Raw genomic sequence first — 16,455 nt, forward strand, 5'->3', positions numbered from 1 at the left:
GTGAGTAGGGTTAACTATACAGACGCTTCTCAATCACATGGTCAATTGATATCAAATTGAAGTGCATTGCGAATTTACTATTTTGGTATATTTGCTGGCGTTGTATTCACGCACATAGGTATAATTATCTACGTATGTAGGCAGATATCTTGACAAAGAAAAATAAAGCATTTGTCGTAGAAATCTGGTTCAAAAGACCAATTTACACACCTCGTAACACTCTCTTATAATTATTTTATCACGGCAAAACTAGACGCAAAAAATGCATTAAATATAAGACGCACGCTATTCGAAAATTTAACCAAAACACATTATTTACCAGAAAACGCTTTAGTATACTTTAGTATTTAAGTTCATGTTCAATTTAAATAATCGTATTATTGTAGTTAAATTTTTAATTGTTGTAATATTTTAACTAAATTAAACAAAGTCGTGATTAAAATTTATTGGGTGATTTGCGAATTCGGAGAAGCTGTTATTGTGAGTATGCGTATTTTTTTTCTTATTATGCATACTGCATCTTAATCACAGATCAGCATTTTAAGTATTTAAAATAGTAATTTTTCACGTTTGGAAGGCTTTGAAAAGTGATCTCCCTTTGATCAATAATCAAATATTCTTTCAATATATCCCACTATACGATGTTTGATTGCAATGTTCGCCCTAGAGTCAATTTAGATTACGTCCCCTTTCACACCTCCTCCCTTTTTTAAAACAGTTATTTCCACAAGATTTAACACCATTTATTTTATAGTCAGTGTACGTTGGTATTCCTTATAATAGCGTGTTTGGTGTCAGAAAATTGGTTTTATATTTTTATGCAACTGCTACTATGGTAAAGGTATATACATAGTAGGATTTGCATGGTAGTGTAATAAAAATGTCCTGACAAAGATACGGGTACGTCTCGAAACTGGTAGCCTTAGAAAAGTAAGTAAGTGATTACATACAAATGTGTATACTAACATATATTAAAATTACAAAACTTTGAATTTGAAAGACTGGATTTCACCCCTTAGCGAGTCATTAAGATTAACAATTTACAACAGGGATATTAAAATATAGGCAAAATAGTGAATATTACGCAGTGTGTAAAGTGGCGGCTTAAACCAGCCATAAACTCTGTAAATGCCTGGACTATTATATTTCACTCTCTGTATATTGTTAAATTATTGAAATGTTTGAGCACCAAGTTAACTAACTAACTAACTAACCATCACGCCATTTCCCCAGAGGGGTAGGCAGAGAGGATAGAACGCCACACCACTCTGTACTGGCACACTTCCTTTGCTTCCTTCACATTCATACATCTTCTCATGCACGCACGTCGATTATTCCGACTTTTCACATGACCACTTTCAAGAATTTGTTGTACTTGATCATGCCATGTCTTTCTCGGCCTTCCTCGACTTCTACAACCAGACACATTCGCATCATAAATCTTTTTAGCCGTTCTTTCATCATTCATTCGCTCCACATGACCGAACCATCGCAAAAGACCTTTCTTAATTTTGTCGATAATGCTTAACTCAGCCTTGCATTCTGCTCTAATTTCGACATTAGGGCACCTATCATACATTGTTTTTCCGCACATTCGCCTGAGGGATCGCATTTCAACAGCATTCAGTCTACTTTCGTCCCTTTTTTTCCAACTCCATGCTTCGCTTCCATACATTAGGGTTGGTACCAGAACTCCATTATGAACTGCTAATTTAGCCTCTTGCGAGAGAATGTAAGATTATCAACCCTTACAATAAAAGCTAATACGAGTACACCTTAACGTTCAAAATATTAATCAAGTATCTATAACTTGGTTGTTTTCAAACAACTACCTAGATATAACTAATATTTATTTATCACTTTGACTATATTCGTTAGTAATTAGAGGGCTTAAATACTAAAAATTTAATTAAGCTAACTTAGTTTCAAATTAAATTAGCCACAGGTATTAATTTTTCCTGCTGGGAATACAACATTTAATTAGGTAGATTAGTTTTGTAACACATAAACCGCGTATCACTTAGTAAATTATTTCAGTTTATTTGAAATGTAGTAAAAATCGATATTTGTAGCCTTCTTGCTGAATATTTAAGTCTGTTGTTTATATTATTTACTCTATATCCATACAAAGGGGCGGACCGTATATAGCCCACATTTATTGGGCACTTTGTTTGGGCCACGATTCGCCGGTTGACCTTCAAATAACTAGGTTTAGTAGATATAAATCAAATATATTTACGTATAATCTTACAAGTCACGCACATTCGAAATGAAATTAATGAAAGTATAGAGAACTGATACAATAAGTAGTATCAGTGTACATTGTATTACATACGTAGGTACGTATTGATAATGTATTTATTCAGATTTGTTAAATTTTGATTTGGTTAGGTTTAACTTTTATTTATTTTTATTTTTAATTTTATAGAATGCAGTTTATTTTTTAAAACTGATTTTTGTCAAAGAACGTATAAAATATAATATATAGTTATTACTATTGTAAATCAAATTCAAATATATAAAAAAAACTGTTCTTAGTCAGAGAACATGTAAAATGTAAATAGTTTATTATATTTGTTAAATTTTACATTATATCAATTTATCAAATTTAATTGAAAAAAAAACGGTTCCTTTTCTTAAAACATGTCAAATGTATGTTTCGTTTTATTAATTTTACAGTATACAAACTCGTATTAATCAAATAAATACAAAAAAAGTCTGCTACTAAATACTTAATAATGAAATAAATAAATCATTTATCTATTTTATTGCAAAATTTAAAGTTTGTCCAAAAAGTCAACAGATGGAAGAATTGAAGAAATATAGATGTCCAAACATGGGCAAAATGAATGTTACACAGTGTGTTAAGTGGACCCTTAAACTAGACAATGACAGGTCTAGACTTTCATATTCCCTTCTCTAAAATATTCTCAATCCTTGTTGTAATTTGTGTATCTATTTTTTTTATAACGCAAAATATCAGAATACCCAATTTTAGTGGGGAATTATAAAATTTAAATCAATATTCATATTCGAAAATGTGTTATATTATATTTATTCATTTTATTTTTTAAATTCTAGACTATTATGAGTGTGAAAAGGTATTTAAATTACATAATGCAAGCTGAAAAGCATGACAAATATTTAGTATTACAGATATGTACGTAATACAAGCATAGTTAGTATTAAAATTACATACATATAAAACAAATCAAATAATAAAAATTACATAACACATTTTACAAATAAATTTTCAAACGACATAGTACTTAACTAAAATATTACCTCCGATATTATTCGAAATCAAATATATAAGCTACCGTGCGACCAATCTAATTAAATTAGCATCTTTTGTTTGATTAACTACGTACATAAATATTCAAATAGAGATAGTTTTCTAGAAAATAGCCTGGAACGCGAATAATCAGAAATACCGCCATGTGCTACATTTCCCCATTAATCCAGCAAATTATATCGGCATTTAAAGCGAGAAAGCAAGCAATAAACGGATGAGTTTCGAGTAAATTCAATTTGAAATATCTCTTGTTCTACCTTCGTTTAATCTAAAAAGAAAACACCAGCAAAACCTTAATCTTGCGGAAGTATTAAATGTCACGGACGTTATTTTCCTGAGCACAATAATATAATAAAATAACTTATGTATACATAGTTTAGTTGGGGCACACCTTAACGTTATATTTCAATACTAATATGTTTCGTCGTTAAATATCGGAATGTTTGTTATCGCGAAATCGAAAAATTTCTCCAAAGAGTTGCGTGCGAGTGTCACATAAGAAAACCTATTTAGGTGGATCGTAAAAATAAAAGAACGTCTACCCTGGCGCGACGTTATAGCAATCACAGTCTGAAAGAATATTTGCAGGAAGAAATAAAACGTATTATCTCCATATTTCAATCGAATTGATAACAAAATCCTTAAAATAATTAAAGGGACGCCAGAAACATTATTATATTGTATATCCTTAGAAACCCAACATCTGTCATTTTTTACACTTCTTTTATTTCCTGAATCCCCTTCCAGGCTCCTTCCAAATTTATTATCTGATTCCACATTCTTTATCATGTAATGTGTATGACAAAAATATTTTTCATTAAAAAGTTAATATGATGAATCTGTAAAACAGCTTTAATTTGAAAATAATTCGCGTATATATTTTACATAATGAGAATTATTCTGTATATTCTCCCATCATCAGGCTACACCGGCTCGGAAACGAATATGGAAAAACTGATCTGTTTCATTTTCCATAGTCAGTTTTTAGATTTAAAATTCTTACGGTTATAAAACCAAAATAACTTGCATTATTTGAATGCTGTTAAAAACACGATGACTCTTTGTACTTATACTTACCTTCACTTAAATAATTCCTACTGTTAAGTTAAATTTCAAAAACTGTTAGAATTTTTCAAACACGTTTAATTCTGTACCTACATACTTTTATGTAGTTTTTAAATCTTTAATTATGTATATCTATAAAGCATTATATTCGATACTTGAAAAAATGTGTTTGTTTATTAGATACATATTGTTTTGAATTTTAGTTTTGTACCTGCCATGTAAAAGCCCTCTGGGTGTATATGATAAATAAATATTTTAAAAAACAATAATTCAAAGTACAAACTTTTGGCTGACTACTTTGTTTTTTTCGTATGCTGGAATATAATTGCTTTTAGCAATAAGCTCGCCAAATTGCATATATTTTAGTACTTGAAATTTCAAGCGAAAGGTATTTATCTCTTTGCCTAGATTTTCATATTCTTTTCTCAAAAAGTTCTGTATTAAATCGATATTTGTGTAATCACTTATTTTAATATTTCATACTCAAATAATTGTTGGTTTGAGTGATTTTAAACAACGTAAAAAAGTTCAATATTATATCAATTTGTTTGACTATTTTTATCATTTCTACTATCGTCCTCACGCGATAAGGTACAGCTGGTAATTATCGATACGCGCTCAGATAACCTATTTCCGTCCCTTCCAAATGGGGGTGACCAATAATAATGTAAATCTGTGTTAGATACTTCAGTAAATACATAGATGCTATCCACGTGCGGTGTCGGAAGAGGAAATGGGTGTATATAAAGGTTAAACTCGAACTAAACGGAACCATTATAACGACGCCTTGCTAAACTGGCAATATAAACGCGTCGTGCTGAAGACATAAAATATTGAATTTTTTTTTTAAACATTTTCCATCCGCAAATAGGGAATCTTCTTCCATGGTATGCTGTACGGCAGTATGGATCGTATCAGTCGGCCTCGAGGGGAGGGCATAAAATGGAGATGAGTTAGTGAGGGTGCAAGTTACGAAGGGAGATAATATATTATCTGAGTTCAAGGACATACAACCATTCCATAAAATCAATTTACTTCTGTAAAAACACTATCACCGATGATACTAAAACACAGAAAAGAGAAAAACCGCAAAGTATTTGCTAAAAAACGACCATTAACACCTAATGCCCCTTGATAATCATAAGTAATAGTTGAAAATCAGAAGTGTCAAAACATTGTCACTATTGGTAATTAAGTATTTAGAAAACAAATTATTTTTATACACACATATCTTATTTGTTATATCAACACTATTTTTTGGCTAATATGTATGTGTAACATAATGTCATTTTAAAAAAAAGTTAATATGTACAAACCTTATCTCCTAATTAAAAAAACAGCTGTTAGTTTTAAATAATAACGTTATTTTTATTTTAGGCATGTATCTTTTGATATTTATTTTCAGTACAAAATTTTGACTAACTCTTCTTTGGACCAGTCTGTTTTTTGGTTGGCTGGAAAATATTACTTTTAGCAATAAGCCCTCCATAGTACTGATTCTTCGTACTTGAAGTTTTAAATAAATAAATAAAAGTATTATTACTGTGATACTCGTATTCCAATTCCCGGAATTTATAGCCGCAGTTATCGTTTTGGTGTATTGTGGTGCAAAAATATATATTTATGTTTTTCTACATCATTTGTACGTAGTTATGCAGAAAGCAGCCAGCCATAAAAAGTGAAACTGAGATTATAGCACCTTTGTGAGAAGAGTGAATAATCAAATCTACACCACAGTTGGAATGTTTTTGACTTAACAATGAATACATTAGTTTTTATGGTATTACAAACAAGAATCTTATTATGTATTTGAGCAGTGTAAATGAATTTATTGTAATGTAATGATTTGATTACAATAAAACGGTCAGTAAAAATACAACTTATTTTAACACTTTGTATCCCGGAGCCGTGTAAACACGTGATTATATAACCATGCGTTGTGTCCCGGTCCTGTGTTTTCACGGGGTTTACCAGCTGTCTAAAAAAGTGCATTTTATTGACATCTAGTGACTTTTATTATTTCTTTTTCGCTGCTGGTAAACCACGTGAAAACACGGGACCGGGACACAATGCACGGTTATTATAATCACGTGTTTACACTGCTCCGGGATACAAAGCACAAAAAAGCGATATGTGCGAACATTGCAATGCGCAATGTGGCTCTCCATAAAGGCCAATGTTGGCAAAACTGTCATACAAAAATTACTTATTTAATTATTTCAAATAAATCTGAGAAGTTTTAATTGATTTAACCTAGTATTTTCATAATTATGACACTTTTAAGTAACGCGTTCACAAAGCATGAAATTTCACAAAAATGGGCCGGGCACAGGGTACATTCTATGTGTATTCGGCCGGTACTCAAAGATTTTTGTTTGGCAGACCGGGTCGTCTTCATTTTACAACGCGTGTGAAAAGGTAACAGATTTAGTATGTGTTTGCAGGATAAGCGCGGTAAAATATCGGGTCGTATGGATTTGCGTGGCATGTGTGAAAACGGCCATACATTACAAAATCATTTTTTGTATTTGAACTTTTTACATTGAGTTTTTTTATAAAGCGTAATATTTTATATTATTTTTGTGAAAAGTGATGGAAAGAATAAAATCTAGAAATGTCTACAATTTATGATAGGAGAGAAAAATTAACGCTAAAACGGATCTTGAACTTTTCTCGTTTAATTTTATAAATTCCTTTTCCTTTCCGATTAGAAATCAACATTGGTACTTTAAGATTAGTACGAAACCTTATAAAGTATGGAAACCTTATGCAGTGCCGCTACTAGACGGACTAATCACTGTAATGAAATGAATTTTAAAACCTCATAATGACAACAAAATACAATGGTACAAGTTAAACATTAGAATAATTAGAATGCGTTTTTGCCTTATAACTTTTTTCTCGTAATTAACCATTTTTATACATATACATTTTATATACACATAAGGGCGGGCATGCCTGGAGGCAATTTTTTCCTACCTCCCCAACCGTTTAGTTTGAGAAAATAGTATATGATTATATTAGAGCACTCTTAAAAATGTCTACTTTGCGCTTTTTCAATCGGTGGCTGTTTATGGCATAATTGGCTGGGGAGGTTGCTCGACAGTTGTTATGAACCCCCTAATCAAGACGCAAAAACTTATTCTTAGAGTTATGTTTTGGTGCCCTCTGACCTACCCATCTGAACCATTATTTCAATTGTTAAAAGTTCTTGATATTCGTCAAATCTATATCAAGAATGTATTGACAGTTTTCTGGTCAGGCGACTACGGAAGGAGGTCTCAACAGAATGCCCGTACGAGGCTTTCGCGTAACCTAAACTACTTAATACCGAGAACGCGTACAATGTTTGCTCGGAGACACTTTTCATATATAGCTCCAAGAGTGTTCAACGTCTTGGATGAACATATTAAGTTCTCCAAAACAACGTCCATATTTAAGATGAAGATCCATAACTGGATTGTATCGAGGGGTAGAGACCACTGTATGAGATTGCTTCGGGAATAAATGCATAACATCGCTGCTGTTTTCATTATTATCCATATACGTATATCGTGTATGTGTATGTCATCACTGTCATACGTATTATTATATAACTTTTGATTCCATTTTCGACATGTATTATAAATTTTTATTATTTTTATTTTTCTATTATTATTTTGTATATTTTGTATATTGTTTTGATTATTTTGCATATTTTTTTGATTACCTGTAGGTATATTTTAATATGTAAATAACTATTTTTGATTTTTGATTTATATATCGAAGAGTCCCGACTTAACACGGAATTTTCTAACAAGTCGGGACATAAAAAAACATATAATTGTGGCTATGTAAAATTGTGTATTTTGTGCATTAAATAAAAAAAATTAAAAAATAATTCTAGGTATATTATTAATGCGTAATCTTATAATCTTTTACAAGATGGGAAAGAAAGAAGGAGAAAGGAAACACTCAAATATTTAGATAGCGATATTTCAATCTTGAATTAAATGTTAATAAATAAAGAGCGTTTCTGACATTAGTGAGTAGGTTATTCCACAATGGAGCAGCTACTACTGTGAAAAAGGAGGCAAAAAAAATAGATCGGTAAATGGATATTAAAAGGGTCACTAGAACGAAGAGATAGTTCACGTTGTGATGATTGGAAGAGCTCTCTCAGATAAGCAATCAAAGTGGGATTTTTTTTTTTTTAATGTGAAGAAGTGATAGAACGTGAATGTTTCTTCTATGCCTGATACTGAGCCAGTATAGTTGCGTGCGGCATTTTTTTATGTGGTCAAATTTGCGAAGATTGAATATAATTTTACGTATACGAAGATTCTGCAATCGTTTCAACGTATTAAGCAATTCAAAATTTGCCTCTGAATAACATAAATATGCATAATCAAGGAGTGGGAGAAGTAAGCTTCGAACTTATGTTTGCTTAACATTGATTGGCAAAAAATCTGCAATCTTTTAAGATAGTGCAAACTGCCATAAAGATTATAAAAAAACTTCGTTAAGCTGATCGTTCCACCCTAAATGCTTATGTATGATAATACCTAGGTTTTTCACTGAATTCATTAATAAAATTTATGTGCCATTTATTTTGAAAAGAGATAGTGTGGGAACATCCCCATTAAAATACATATTTTTACAATCAACAAGTGCAATTCGTGTTTTTGTTGGATTTACGAGAAGTCCATTATTGTTGGTCCATGTAGAGATATACTCGAGTACGTAGCACGTACCCATAGAATAAAATATAAAAAAAATAGTACCTACTTTAATTTCAAACATTATTTTCTTCTATTTAAACAGACATCTAACCCCACTTTATTTAAATATGAACCTTGCAAATTTTACTTACAATAATAACATACCTAGATTAGTACGTAACTTATGATTTGAAATAACCATAAATGTCCATCTTATTGTGTGAATCAGAGTAACATGTGTATCATTTGATTAACTTGTTTCTCTTAAGTTTATAAATTCCTAATGGAGGTACATAAAATCCCCTTAAACCGAAATACAAACACGTTTTCCACTTAAATAATGAAAGCATTGTTCCTAAAATAAACAGAAAAAAGCGTTTTCCAAAAGAAAGGTCAAATATATTGGACGGAAGGGTTGTAGGCAGTATTACGAGTATTTGTCACCCCAACCGTCAGTCGCCGGGGGACAAACCCAAACCCCAAACCACAGGGTCACATGGGGTGGGTATTTTTAGATACCCATTTACTGTCTATCTTTAACGTAATAAACTACGTGCGATCGTTTATATTCCACAACCATATTATTAAGGAGAGTGCTTGCATATTAATCTGGGAAGGTTCTTACGATGGGAAATCTTTGCGTAACGTCAAAACACGCATAAACCATGACGTTAAATAATTTATCCATGCGCTATAACGAAGGGAGTATTACAACCTAATACCTCTCTTAATAATTTATTAAATTCTGTTGAATCCAAACTTTCTATTTACATTATGATGAGGCTATGTTTAATGTTACGTACCTGACGCAATTACTTTTTTCTTCAATATTATATCATTTAACTCACTAATAATAATTCTGTTTTGGTATTTTGTAATAATTTCTCGCGGCAAAGACTAAGGCGATCATCGTAGAAAAAAAAATGGGTTGAAGGCAGTTTAATCGAAAATGTACAGAAATATATATACCTGGGACAAAATATCCGACTAGGTCTAGAAAATCAGACTGCAGAGATTAAAAGAAGAATTGGATTATGTTATGCAGCGTTTGGAAAAATGATTTGTATTCCAAAAAAATGGAAAATACTTATCGACCTGAAGAGAATAATGCAATGAATAAAGCATGTGCGCTGCCGGTTGCTACTATGGCCAAGACACGGTCACACTGTCCAAACAAAGCGCTGAGAAACTACGAGTGACACAAAGAGCCATGGAAAGAGCCGCGCTAGAGATGAATTTGAGAGACAGAGTCAGAAATGAAGAGATAAGAAAATGAACAAAAGTTACTGACATCATCCACCGCATGGCGACCCTAAAATGGTAATGGGCAGGCCACATAGCCAGAAGCTGGGAGGAGAAATGGGACTCATAGACCTCGAACAACAAAAAGAAGTGTGAGGCGACCGCAACGACGGTGGAAAGATGACCTAGACCAACATCTCGGTGTGACCTGGATGCAGCCTGCACGAATGGAGGAGGCCTTTGTCCAGGAGTGCAGGAAAACAGGCAGAGAAAGAAGATGAAGAAGAAATATTTTCTTCATGTATTCTCATATGTAAAAATAAATTAAAAGTATATTGTTAAGTGTCGACATTATTTTTTATGTTTCATATTTTGTAAAATGAATAAATAAATTGAAACACAGAATGGGCTTGAAAAAAATAGTTATCAGGAATCCAACCCGTAACTTCCAAGCGAGAAGGGTATCTATTTAATTATTTTAACCGTAATTATTTTCCCCATTTTCCATCATCATCATCATTCCCTTTCCGCACCCGATAGTGCATAGGGCACTGCATTGGTACACCAATCGCAGCGTATCTTGATCAGTTTTGCTACATGAAGGTAAGATGATCAGTCTTACGCTTCAGGTACCCCGGCAAAATTTAAACAACACCGGTTTTATTAACAATGCCCACAGCAAGTCGATTATATTATCGGTTATTAGTAATTTTAGACCATTTATAAAAAAAAAAAACATTTTAATAAAACCAGAAATCCGTATGAAACTCTCCATTCGATTATAATCCGAATTGGATATGTTTTTGTAAAAGTATATAAATATTGTTTGTCTAAATATGATTTATATTGGTTAATCAAATAATTTCGATTGATTTCAATCAGTAATCAAAATTGTATTTCACTAGTTTCTGGGTAGCACAAAAAACTTTAAAATATAACTGAAAGATTAGAAAGAGTTAAAAACCATGAACAATTTCTACAATAATTATAAATGCGAATTTTTATTTTTTTAAATAAATATTTTAATTTTTCTTATATTTTTTGTATGTTTTTTTTAATAACACATTTGTGAACTATCAATTTTTAAAAAAAAGTCCAAATGTCATTAGACAAGGCTGGATTCAACTCCCCGGTGAGTAAAGATTAAAATTTATTGTAACAGAGGAAAAATATTTTTTAAAGGGTTATATCGTGGGTATACTGGCAAAAAACCTAACCTCGAAAATATGCGGATTTGACTTAATGACCCAGTTTTGTAAAGTTTTTAACGTTCTACAAACTGGCAAAACTGATTTATCAGCTGTTCAAAAAAGTGCATTTTATTGACATATAGTGACTTTTATTAGTACTTTTTCGCTGCTCATTAACTACGTGAAAACACGGGACCGGGACACAGCGCGTGGTTATTATAATCACGTGTTTACACGGTCCCAGGGTACAAAGCGCAAAAAAAGGAGTGAAACGCTGTAGGTATTTGTGCAAACATTGCAATGTGGCTCTCCATAAAGGCCAATGTTGGCAAAACTGTCATACAAAAATCACCTATTAAATTGTTCCAAATTAATATGAGAAGTGAGAATTGATTTAACTAAGTATTTTAATAATCATGACACGTTTAATAAACCCTTCACAAAGCATGAAATTTCACAAAATGGGCCGGGCACGGGGTAAATTCTATGTGTATTCGGCCGGTGCTCAAAGTGTCAAATTTCATAAATCTATAACTTTAAGAGTAAATTTAAGGTTAAGTCGTATACCCGGTATTTTATTCAGGCAAAAAGCTATAAATAACCTTATATTTACTTGATACAAAGTTAAGAAACGGAAAAAATAAAAACATGTTCTCAAATGAGCACTTAACATCTTACTATATTTAAATAAGATGTACAATAGTAAAATTGGAACAAAACTTAAATGCTTGATTTTTGAAAACAGGGATTTGAGAGTTAAAGCTTTTTGCCAGTATACCCACGATATAGAAGTCTAAAAAATAATATTGTTGATTCGACTAACTAGTGTAAAAAGAAGTATAAAAATTGAAGTGCGTTTTCAGGCGTTGCCTAGTGTGTTAGTGTTTTCAGCTCTTTTACTTCACAAAAGTCAACAGATGGAAAAGTTGAGAAAATGTTTGTTGTAAAGTGGCCACATAAATCAGCCAAAAACAGGTCATAAGCCCTGTGAATGCCTAAACATCGATATTGACTTCTCAAAAATGTTTTTACAATATTTTGAGTTTTTCCACCAAATCACTTAAATAAGCACAAAAAACATACTTTTCGTGTCGAAAATTAATTCGTCTATACACCACGATAATTAGAATCAAAAGTAGACACTAAATTTACCAAATACATAAATATGAATCTATCTACGCTGAGTATTTTACCTGCCTCGATAAAAGGAGTGGGTGTATATAAGTACCTCCTCAAGCCCCCTCCTTATATTTGGCCTAGATTAGGAGTGAAATGAGCGAGAAATGAATTAGCGCATCCTCGCGGCCTAGTAAGTGCAGTTTGCACCGCCTTAATGAAACAAGCCAAGGACGATTAGGTGCTCGGTGAGGAAACACTGCGAAGGCCGTTGTGCAATAATTAGCGAGGACCGTCTGAGGAGCGCCAGCGGGCGGGGCGGGGATGCGGACATCTCAGGCCATCCGTCCACACCTCCGCTCTGGTCTTCCGAAAGATAATGAAGTAATTAACGACGATAGATGCGCCGAGCCCTGGGGCCAGGAGAGGCGGCTGCTAGACGAAGTGGCTCTTCTCCACCCGCCCCGCCCGGCGCCCACCCGACCCCACATTGCACCGTAACTGTACGAGCAGGTAAACTGTATATCTCCACGAGACGGATTAAGATCGGCAATAATTGCTATATTGATTGATGAGTCGCCGAACTCTATCTAGAATCTACGCGGGCGCGGGGCTGTCTCGTCGAACTTCCTTTATTAACTTTACAACGAGAAGCTTTTTCAAAGTGATAGCATTTTAAACGATGTAAAATTCAGAAACAAACCGCATTTGAGAACATAAAAAAAATATTTTAAAACCCGCAAAAAATCATTTTAAATATTAAACCATTTTATATACACAACATTTGGTATTTCTTAAAATAAAGATTTATGAAAAGCAAGAAAATATTTATCACATAAAACCATTATAAAAATGTTTGAAAAAACACCTACAGCATTCTCTTAGTTATTCCACTTCAAGCTTTATTTTGTAATGTGAATATGGCGTTGAATGTATGTATGTGCATGTATGGAAAATATGAAACTAACTACGACGGTTGAGAGTTGGTCGAAAAATGGTCGAAAAAGGTTTCGACGAATGTAAAATGGCGGAGAGCAAACATTTTCTATCTTTCTCCCTCACAAAAACTGTTTGAACTGACGTATGTTTGCAATTCCCATATCAGGAGAACTCTAATGGGACTGATCCGAGAATATTTTTGGAAGGAGAAGAAAATGCAATAGGAAAGAAGAAGAAGACACACACACACATCATTTACATTGGAATTGGGGTATATTTTATGATACACGTTCAATGATTTTATTTTCTACAAATATTACGTGCGTGGTTTTTTTAAAAGAGAATTCATTTTAAGCATCAACTAACGAAAACATGTTTTAAAATGCACAAAAAATATAATTTAATACATGTTTTAAGTCATAATATGTTGTTTACGAGTACCAGATCATTTTTAAAATGCATTTATGCAGGTTATGTTTCACTAAAAACATGCGTTTTATTTTCTGTGAAAAAAATTCTACTCTGGTGTTCCATTATATGTAACGCAATATTTCTACCACATATCGCACACCTATTAATATTTTCAAGAACTTATTTTACTACCTGTGTGGCTTTTCTTTTTTGGCATTGTTAACGATCCACATGTAACTAAACACTAAAATGAACACATATTACACTATAGAGGAATAAAATAATACTGTTCATTGAATTATTTGACCGTCTGACGAATGCCAAATGTTACCAAGTACTAGGTGGTTATAATGTTTTTTATAATGAGTTTTTCAGTTTATGAAATGCGTACTTAAATAAAAAAGTATGCATTCTAAAAAAAAAAAAAATTTATCGTGTTCAGAAAATGTTTACAGTTACTTAGAAATCTGATTTATTATTCAATTTTAGGTTGTCTTAATCATTACGTAACTTGCAAGCGTATGAATTCAAATTTTCGTATGTTACATAACGAAACTAATTGTACTTTTTCTGTGAGAAAAGTACGTTTATTTACTTTAAATCATAAAATTTAGCTAAATACATAAGTTTTGTTTAAAAAAATATTATTTACCGATTATTTTCAATACACATTATTATGTGTATTTGATTATACTGATCACAAATTATATAAATATTTATAAATATTTTTTCCGTGATTTAATTACATTAATGATTATGATGTAACTATTCACGATCACCGTATATTTTGTCTGATAATCTTTGTTGAAATTTGATAACCCAATGAGAATATTGTACATAATTATACTCATAGCTACCTCGTAAATTGTATTTTTGTAACAAGAATAATCAGAATTCGATTTTTAGCTTTATCAAACCAGCTATACACCGTCAAAACGCACTTACACGGATTTTAGGGATTAAATGCAAACTACCATGCTTAAGGTTAAAGATACTATATGCACTTTTTACTGTGATGAAAATAATTATCTAAAGTGCCTTTGTTCGGATTAATAAAAAATCGATCATGAAACTTGTTCACCGTTTTAGCCGAAGGACGAATATGAAATTTTCAATCATGGATCTTTATTACATTTCATTTAAATTAAGCCTTAAAATTGAGTAAATCTACTTAAAAAAGAATAAAAATCTACCCATTTTTGTTCGGTAGATAAAATCTACGGACATTCACTAACACGTAGTCTGGGAAGTTGAGGACTCGGTGTCTAGATAATTCCGGGGATTTGGGCATTAGCGAAATAATGGATATTGTGAGAAATCTGAAAGGAAAGCGGTTAAGACTCGGTGGTATTTTCTTCATCGCGGGTCATCCTACTGTTACATAAGCCGGAAGGCGCGCGCACTCTGCGCATCTCGTAGAGGCCATTTTCTTAACAATTTTCTACTTCCTACGGCAATGCGGAAATTCGAATTTTCGTGTATGAAAGGATACCAGAATAATAAGAGAACGTACTTGAGACTGATACCGCGGCGTTGAAATAGATGGAGATTGACCGCGACCCGGTGTCGAGGGGTAGGTCCGGGGAAATGTGGAAAAAGACGGAAATAAGACTTACCCCAACTGGAACCGGTTCTGCCCAAAAACTGGCTGGTTTCCGAATTCCATAAGAACTGTCTGAAGCCCTCCCATCGGCCCAGTTCCGGCGGCGGGGAGTAATACTGTTCCGTCACCTTCTTGTCGGCCATGCCTGCGGTGTGGGTGTGCGGGCTGGGCCTGGGCTCGGTCTGCTGACGCCGCGCACGCTCGGCCCTTTCGATCTCTCGAGCCCCTTCTCCCGGCGGACGCCTGCGCGCTCCGCCGACAGAAAAGGCGGGAAACTCGAAGGCTTTTCCCGACCCCGCAAATCACTTTTTCACAACCAAAAACTATATATTCTCCATCGAAACACACCCGTATGACAAATCTGAACACTTATTGACTAGTCTTTTTCTCGGATACGATCCACGTTCACTTTTTCGTTTACAATTTTCCATTTTTCCAAAACCTCGATAGTTTGAAGGAAAGCGATCGGAACGACATCTGTGCCGGTGCAACGCGCCACCGATTCCGCGTCGTCTTCAATAGCGGGAACAAGGCTATCTGTCACTTGGCGATCTGAACACTTAATAACTATTTAAACGGAATTAATAGACTTCAACGCAGTTAATCAAGCGTTGATGTTTATTGGTACAATAAAACATCATGCAAAAAATCAACGGCTCGCGAATGAAACTATATTCAAATACGTAGACATTCAAATGAACCAAATCATGGTATTGCCATGGAAAAAGGCTTTCTGTTCTAGAAAGGTTACAAAAATCATTTTTAAGATAAAACATTTAAGTTCTTACGTTTTAAATAAAGCAGCTATATATGTACCCCATTGAAGCTTAAAATCTAATGTTATGCCTAAGAATACAGTAGTTTCAACAAGATCCAGTTCCATGTCTCAAAGTT

General features: G+C 33.1%; 1 protein-coding gene across 2 annotated transcripts in view; it reads right to left on the bottom strand.

Moving 5' to 3' along the window:
* The window catches only part of nrv3 (sodium/potassium-transporting ATPase subunit nervana 3), a 70,996-nt gene extending 55,230 nt beyond the window's left edge, over positions 1–15,766 (bottom strand). The window contains exon 1 of one of the 2 annotated variants that reach the window (XM_088242590.1): positions 15,575–15,766. In XM_088242590.1, the coding sequence (XP_088098716.1) occupies positions 15,575–15,704 (130 nt within the window). In that variant the 5' untranslated portion in view covers positions 15,705–15,766. Of the gene's footprint in view, positions 1–14,150; positions 14,285–15,574 lie in introns of those variants that run through there. The other variant, XM_088242591.1, reaches the window with a different exon arrangement.
* Between the last annotated feature and the right edge of the window lie 689 nt (positions 15,767–16,455).

The sequence above is a fragment of the Micrasema longulum genome, unplaced genomic scaffold (genome assembly GCF_059751315.1).
Source record: "Micrasema longulum isolate JH-2025_06_02 unplaced genomic scaffold, ASM5975131v1 h1tg000147l, whole genome shotgun sequence".
Taxonomy (NCBI): domain Eukaryota; kingdom Metazoa; phylum Arthropoda; class Insecta; order Trichoptera; family Brachycentridae; genus Micrasema; species Micrasema longulum.